Raw genomic sequence first — 8,095 nt, 5'->3', positions numbered from 1 at the left:
CATAATTAATTTTTAAATAAATTTAATTAAGTTTTAAATTTTAAAAATATTATATTCATATACTCCTACATTTTATATATACTACCTCTGTTCCACATTAAGTAACATATTTTACCGTTTCAGTCTGTCCCACAATAAGAATCACATTTCACTTTTACCATAAAAGTAAAAGTGATATCCATAGTCTATTAACTTATTATACCAATTTTTTCACTTTGTTATAGTCTGTTAACTTATTATACCAATTTTTTCACTTTGTTATAATCCGCATTACCCTAAACTGACACATATAATACTTTATCTTGCTCAATAAAAAATAGCAAGGCAATAAAACGAGAAATGTCAGTGGTCAACAGTAAACATTTCGTTATCCACTTACCACTCCCAATAAAAGCGCGTCGTTTTGACGAGCAAATGAAAGTTATAGCTGTTCACAGCAAGGCACGCGCTGTCACTCGCGTATGACGTGGCACCCTATCACTAACTATGGCGGCAAGCGCGCGTGATTAAAAAAGAAGCGTGTGGTTCGAAGGCAACCACTCGCACTGTGTTTTAGAGAGAGAAACCCAAAATAAGGAAAGATTTCTGGAGAGAGAAAGCTAGTGGGAGTTCGGATCGAAGAACAGAAAGCACGAGAGAGAGTTCCCTCCTCCTTCTTCTTCGTCTCTCCCAAACCCTAATTTCCCCAATTTATGTTTTCGCTTGTCTTATCAATTTTTCTTTCCACACTCATTTCTGCTTAATTTTATCCGGTTTCGAATCTTTCTTCATCCTTTTGGGGGTATTGTTTATTGTTCTCAAATTCGGATCTGTGTGAAATTCCGCGGTTTTAATTTAATTTTGCTACTGTCTTCATTTCTGTTCGTTATATACTTTGGGTCTGGGCGTTTGTTCTTCGACTCTAGGGTTCTTTAAACCCTAGATCTTTTTTTCGATTTTGCTTATTCTAGGGTTCTTGAGTCTCGATTTGGGCGAAAGGGTTTTTTATTAAGGAATTGGGGATTACATGTATGGCTTCAGGGACTTTAGGGGATTTCAATGATGATTTGAATTGGAGAGGGAAGTGTCGATGGACAGAGAACAGTAAAGTTTATACGCGGAAGAGCCACAAGAAAGCCCAGAAAACCTCTACCTCCCAGCAGGCCACAGTCCCTTGTTCGACAGCCACACCCAATGGGACTGCAGATTCTTATGCTTCTGAGGTAGTTGTAAGGTCCGAGGATGTCGATTCTTGCCAAAATCAATCCGAGCATTCTCCCGAGCAAGAACAGAGCCGATCATTGGACAAAAAGACAGATTCTTCAAGTCAACACATGCCATCAGTAGCGGAGAATAGTTGTCACACTGTTGATAAACTTAAAGAAGGCCGACGTAGTCAAAGTGCAGAGCTTCCGGATCAAGATGGTTTGCCACTGCCCGAGAACAATGAGGCCAAATTTTTTGATAAAACACCTTCAGCTGATGGTGAGAAGGAGTTAGTGCAAAGAAGTGAGCCATCACTGTTAAGAGAAAATGATCATCCTAATGGCGGAGAGGTTTCTGCACAACTGCAGCCTAATGACGGTGCAGTGCCCGGTTCTTTTCATGTTCCGCAAGCCAATGGCCTGATTATGATTATGGTCAATGGAGCTGTGGAATTACCTGAAGTGGCCAAAGAGCAGCAACTCGTTGGGAATGTGGCACGGGATGATGAAGAAATGAGGCCTGGGGAAGGTAATGTTCGAGGTAATCTCAATGGAGTTGTGGTGCCACTGGTGGTATCTAATGTTGATGATAGGATTAGATTTAATTTATGTAAAGCGACACCAAAGAATGAGATAAAGGTTCTTAGGAAGAATCTAGAGCACGAGCTTGATCAGGTTAGGAGGCTAGTTAAACAGTTTGAATCCAAAGAGAACCAGCTTGCTTTACATAGTAACCAGACCAGCAACAGTAACCTTAGTAATAAAGGTAATTATATCGATGCTGAAGGTGCAAATGCTGGTGAATATGTTCAGTCTCAGGCCCTGCATGCCCGAAGTAATGTGGTTGACCGAAGGTTGTTATTGAGGGTGAACACAGAGATGGGTGCAATGGGGCACAAAGAAACGAGACCTATCGGATTAGCAAGGGTCAATTCAGATATGGGTGCTGCACGGAATCTAGAACCTCGGGTGTATAGTAGGCAATTCAGTGTGGCAGTAATAGATAATAGGTCCAATGAGTTTATTGAGAAGGAGAAACGTACCCCGAAGGCGAATCAGTATTACAGAAATTCAGAGTTTCTTTTGGGAAAAGATAGACTGCCTTCTGAAAGTAATAAGAGGTTGAAAACAAATAATGGGAGGAAACACAGCGGAGAACAAGAACATGCCATGGGATTTGGCTTTGGTTTTGATAAGAACAGGAATCAGGTTTTGAAGAACTGTAGCAGCTTACTTCAGCGGTTGATGAAGCACAAGTTTAGTTGGGTTTTCAATGAGCCAGTGAATGCCAAGCAACTTGGATTGGTTGATTACCATGTCGTCATTAAGCATCCTATGGACCTGGGTACCATTAAGACTAGATTGTCACAGAAATTTTACAAGTCTCCAAGGGATTTTGCTGAGGATGTACGACTAGTTTTTCGCAATGCCATGACTTACAATCCGAAGGGGCAGGACGTTCACCTTATGGCAGAACAGTTGTCACAGATTTTTGAAGAAAGGTGGGCCATTATAGATTCTCAGTACAGTTCTTATTGGAAATATCCAGAATATCAGGATGGGGGATTACCCACACCCTCTTCTAGAAAGGGTGTGCCATATTCTCATTTTGGCCCTGCTTCAGTTCCAGTCTCTGCGCCTGCTGCTTCAGTTCCTTTGTATGATTCTATTGCTCCGGGAAGAACTTCTGAGAGGCCTGAGCCAGTGACATCATTCATGGCTGTTGATCGAAAAATTCATCGACCTCATGTTGGCAGGACTCCTGTTCCCAAAAAACCTAAAGCAAAAGATCCTAATAAAAGGGACATGACTTATGAGGAGAAGCAAAGACTCAGCACCAACCTACAGGGCTTACCTCATGAGAAGCTTGATGCTATTATTCAGATCATTAAGAAGAGAAATACTGCTCTTTCTCAAAATGATGATGAGATTGAGGTTGAGATTGATAGTGTCGATGCAGAGACTCTCTGGGAGCTGGACAGATTTGTGACTAATTACAAAAAGAGTTTGAGCAAAAATAAAAGGAAAGCAGAACTCGCTCTTCAAGCAAGAACCATGGGGAATCAGAATGCCTCATTGGTGGTAAGAGCACGGGCATTCTTTTCTTGATTGCATAACAATATGAATTGATTCTTCTGCCTGATCCTAATCAAGTGTGTTGAACCTAATTGCAGAACTCAACTCCAGCATTGGCAGTCCAGATGGAAAGTAGAACAGGTATTATGGACTTTTTCATTTGGGCATTCTAGATTGCTCTTTGTGGACTCTGAACCGTATTTTGGAAATCTGACAGTTGTTTTTCCTTACTTAACCCCCTTTTTCTTTCCAAAGCTTTAAAAAATGGTGCTACTCTTGTAGATGATGACAAAGAGGGTCAAAACAGGAGTAGGACCAGCAGTTCTAGCAGTTCTAGCAGTGATTCTGGGTCGAGTTCAAGTGGTACATTTTTACTTTCTAACTATTCTAGCTTGATTTCGTCAGTCTGTTGTATAGATTTTCACTGATTGTGCGTTCATTTGCAGATTCTGATAGTGACTTTTCCTCCGGGGATGGATCCGATGCTGAGCATTTGCCTAAGACATGAAAGAATCTTTCTGACTGAGGTATAAAAAGATTTCTGCTTGGTACTAGGTTTGTTGGTTAGTTATTTTCATATTTTGCTTTTTGTTATCATTTTCCCACAAGCTCCAATGTCAGCAGCTGTCAATATCATTTAAAAATAATTAAATCCTCCCTGATTGAGCTTTAAAGTTAAGGTCCACTTTGCTCTGAATCACAATATGATATCTAACTAACGATTATGAGAAATATGTTTTAGATATCTAACTAACGATTATGAGAAATGTTTTATCATGCTGAAAGTGGTAGTCTGTAAACTGGGTTCTGGTGTACCTTGATTTCAAAATTGATGTGAAAGTTTTTGATTTGGTTATAAACTGTATTGTGAAGCTTGTTAAGACAAATCATCTGTTCCCCTAACATCTATGACTTGTGTCTTGGGGTATATTTGTTTTATTGGTTGCATAAATATCTTCTTTCATGTAGGTGTGAACCTGATTATCCCCTAAGGAAGTATTTAATTATTTTTGTTGAGACAGAAGCAAGCTTGGGAAATTTGAATCCTTTGATTGAATGTGTCAAAACTGACAATTTTTTGTGTGTATGGATTTAAAACCTCAGATATGGATTTTTGTTGTTTAATATAGTGAGGAAATATGTTTCAAGGTGGTCTTGTGGCCTGGGAAATGTCAATTTTGTTGCATGGATTGTTCTGGGATAGTTAGTAGTTACTATGCTGATCCTGATGTTGTTTAGTATTTTCATATTATGCTATGCTGAGTTTGAGGTTTTGATTTTCAGAATCTGCAGGTGATGTTTGTTGGACTAGGAGTACAATTCTTGTGCACAGGGTTATGCTGATGGCAGCCCGGGATCTGTGTTGAAAACTCGAATGTATTATTAAATGATGATATCAACCGATTTTCGACGGTAAGGAACTTGTGATAGGATTTTAGTTGATAATTTGACTAGAGCCAAGATTGAATAGGAGGTTTAGTAAGCTGTATTATGGTGTTTTTGCAATTTGTATTACAATAGCTGTATATAGCTTTCAGGCTTAGGAGTGGTGTTAAATTTTATTTTAGGCCAATGGTTTGGATTTCAAGCTGGTTAATAACATTCGCTAGTCCACTTATCCCTCAATAAGCAATCTTCTAATTTACAGTTTTGCTGCATTTCAAAATATCATGTCCACGTCTTCATAAATAACCTAATTGGCAGTGGTTTTGTATTTAGATAATTTTTTTATTGTGAAATAGTAATAATTTGACGAGTCAGATCTAATGGCTTCCAATAGCTTCTCCACCAACTACTTGAACTCATACATCCTTGTTTTATTCACGTCTTTCTCCATATTTTCTCCTCTCCAATTCTTTTATTTTATAAAATGTAGTATAACAATATGATGGAATATATTTTAAAGACTACTCACTCCGTCCCACTCAAGATGACAACCTTCTTGAGTGACACGGGATTTTACAAAGTGTTGTATGGTGGAATAAAATAGATAGGAAAAAGGTAATTGAATATTTTAATGAGATAGGAGATTATTTCTAAAATTGACCACCTTGATTGCGACAAATAAAAAGGGAATGGGACGGAGGGAGTATAAATTAACATCGGGAAAGTCACCTCATTGCAATATCCATCTGGTGCACTCAATTTAAGTTAGTTGGTGTGCTCCTATTACCATAAAAAGCCAAAGCATGCCATCTAATGTCACTCAGATTCACATCCAATTGCATCTCTTATTCATGCAAAATATTCAAGCATTCCCTTTTTTTTTAAAAAAAAGAAAAATTAACTCCTATATGAAGGAGGAAATTAAAAATAAACTCCTATACTATAGAAAGGAGGAAATTGCATCTAATGTCAAGAGGGCTCGAACTCGTCACCTCATACAATAATGTCTAAGCTCATTGCCGCTGGGACAAACGCTCTGGACTATTCAAGCATTCCCTTTTGGATAAAAATATTTGCTATTGCAGGATTCAAGAACTCCCCCCACCCCATCCCAAAAAAACCCACAAATTTACAATATTGAGTGAGATCTATCTTTTATCAACCGAGTTTGTTGACATTAAATGGGACTTTCGTCAAGATTTAGATACACCCTCTGTCCGCCATCATAAGTCCCATTTTTAGGCGGCACGAGTATTAAGAAAAATTGGTGGAAAAAAGTTAGTAGAGTTTGAGTCCCTATTACCATTTAGGGTAAAAGTGAACCGGACTCCTATTCACGGTCGGACTAAAATGGAAAAATGAGACTCCTATTCGCGGACGAAGGGAGTAGCTAGTACTACATATTTAAGAAATAGTTATTCCGGTCAGAATCCAACATAGGGATGTCCTAGATCTGGCATGTTTCTCTTTCCAAATAATAGCTCACACTTAGGAATGTAGTCGATAACCCAACTCCACAAGGGTAATACCATCGTACCTTAACTGTTACAAATTTTGGTGTTTGCTTGTGCATTTATAAGATGTTTCTCAAACATTTAAATGTATAAGAAGCAAACAAGTCTAATTCTTCTACATAGTAGACTGATCGTGAACGACGTTCACAGAAGGTGACACAGTTGGTTATTTGTAGAAGATAAATAGAATTTCACAACCTAGATAGGTTTTGTCTACCTATCACAAAAGGTTGCAGTGTCAGTCCGCATGTTTCCTTACCTTAGGAAATAAACGAAACTTGTGTGGTATAGCACTGAAGGATCTAACAGTTGAGATAAGTCTTTCTTGCTATTTACTGAAAGACGAGGTCTCAGTGATTGTTATTTCTTAAACATTGTTGACATAACATTGAGCATACGATATTGATTATGCACTACTATGATTTATCAAATGGGGCGGATTTTTCTCAATTGATACGTTTGGATTTTGCATTGTTTTAAGGCCATTATTTGGTCCGTTTTGAGTCTCAAAGTTGCATTACATGTCCATTATCATGCAAATCACAACTCAGAAACTTCAGATCTTATGAAAACCAAACACTAACTAACTAGATCTAAGGATTTTAACAACAATCAAGCATAAAAATTAACCAACAAAACATAATCCAACTCGCCATCACCAGATCCAACAAGAAATCCAACAAAAACTTCATTGCAACAGCTGTTTCACAAAATCCCAGATTCAGAAAACAATGATCAAACTTGAAATTACAATATTCAGCTGGAAAAACAACTTGCAACAGAGTCTAAACTAGGAAATGCTTGAAAAGTACGAACATTTAAGAACTTTTAGCTAAAACGAAATGAAAACAACAAGAGAACGATTGTATCTGTTCCTAAGAACTTAAGAACATCATATTAACGGTGGAATCTAGTTGGAATCGAGGTTCTCTCCCTCTGAGCTAGGAGGCAGAGAACATTCTTAAGGTGGAACTTCCTCTTTCTTTTCTTGGGAGTGTATTTCTCTGTATCTGCGTCCATGTTTCTTCAGGTTTCCTCCTCCTTTTATAGGATGGTTCAGCTCCAATCCTTAGGGTATGCCCTTAATGATTTGGCATTTATACCCTTGTAGCAAAAGACAACTCCAGATTCTGTCTCTTCTGTACTTTCTTTGCGGCGCCATCGTTAGTGGATCTGCTTGATTAATAAGCACTACTCCTGGCATTGTTTCTTATGTAGGCCTAGTTGATCAGTTTGCCCGGGTTTTAGGCAATTTTTCTTCATCCGTGTCCACTTGATCAGTGCGCCCGAACTGCTTGATCAAGCTATACTCTGCACACTAAAAACTCAAATTTTCCCGCATTATCTCCCAAAACAGGATGTTAATCCACATTAAAACAATGCATGAAACGAGTCTTATCAATACTCATGTTAGAGTTTAGTATACTGGAAAAGCATCTTTCGTATGCATGTATACGTAATAACTCTTTACCCATTTTTGACCATGTAAATGAGAAAGAATATTTTGATACAATGTGTTTTGCTTATATATTTATGGGATGTTGAAATATGTTTTCCATTTAAATACATAGTTTAAGCAAAATGAGTCTAAGTCTTCTGCATAGTAGACGAGTTGTGAGCGGCGTTCACAGTAGGTAACTTGTCGGTTCTTGCAGAAGGAAAAATGTTTCACAACCTAGATAGTCTTTTACTACCTATCGTGAAAAGTTGCGACGTCAGTCTGAAAGTTTCCTTACCTAAGGAAATGAACGACATCGAAGTGTCAAAATAAGAAACCACGCAACGTAGTGGGAGCTGCCGGTTGGGAGCCGAGGGCAGCTCCGGATCACTCGCGATTAGTCGACATGAAGGCGAGATCTATGGAAGCCGTAGAGCGTTGTTGGCTGAACTTAAGGCCGAGAGCAATGACGGCGTTTCCATGATGTGGAACTCACG

The 8,095-nt window shown here is 38.5% G+C and overlaps 1 protein-coding gene across 2 annotated transcripts; it reads left to right on the top strand.

Moving 5' to 3' along the window:
- The first annotated feature begins 541 nt into the window (after nucleotides 1-541).
- Nucleotides 542-4,907, top strand: LOC121787164 (transcription factor GTE4-like). 2 transcript variants are annotated; one of them, XM_042185820.1, is made up of 5 exons: nucleotides 542-3,266; nucleotides 3,359-3,401; nucleotides 3,543-3,623; nucleotides 3,707-3,787; nucleotides 4,554-4,907. In XM_042185820.1, the coding sequence occupies exons 1-4, from the start codon at nucleotides 1,011-1,013 to the stop codon at nucleotides 3,766-3,768; spliced, it is 2,442 nt and encodes an 813-aa protein (XP_042041754.1). In that variant the 5' UTR covers nucleotides 542-1,010; the 3' UTR covers nucleotides 3,769-3,787; nucleotides 4,554-4,907. The 2 variants fall into 2 exon arrangements, with proteins under 2 accessions (XP_042041754.1, XP_042041753.1); XM_042185819.1 differs by having other exon boundaries at nucleotides 4,545-4,907.
- The last annotated feature ends 3,188 nt before the right edge of the window (nucleotides 4,908-8,095 follow it).

The sequence above is a fragment of the Salvia splendens genome, chromosome 22 (genome assembly GCF_004379255.2).
Source record: "Salvia splendens isolate huo1 chromosome 22, SspV2, whole genome shotgun sequence".
NCBI lineage: Eukaryota > Viridiplantae > Streptophyta > Magnoliopsida > Lamiales > Lamiaceae > Salvia > Salvia splendens.
The sequence above is the reverse complement of the archived record's forward strand: the minus strand, read 5'-3'. Positions and strand labels throughout refer to the sequence as shown.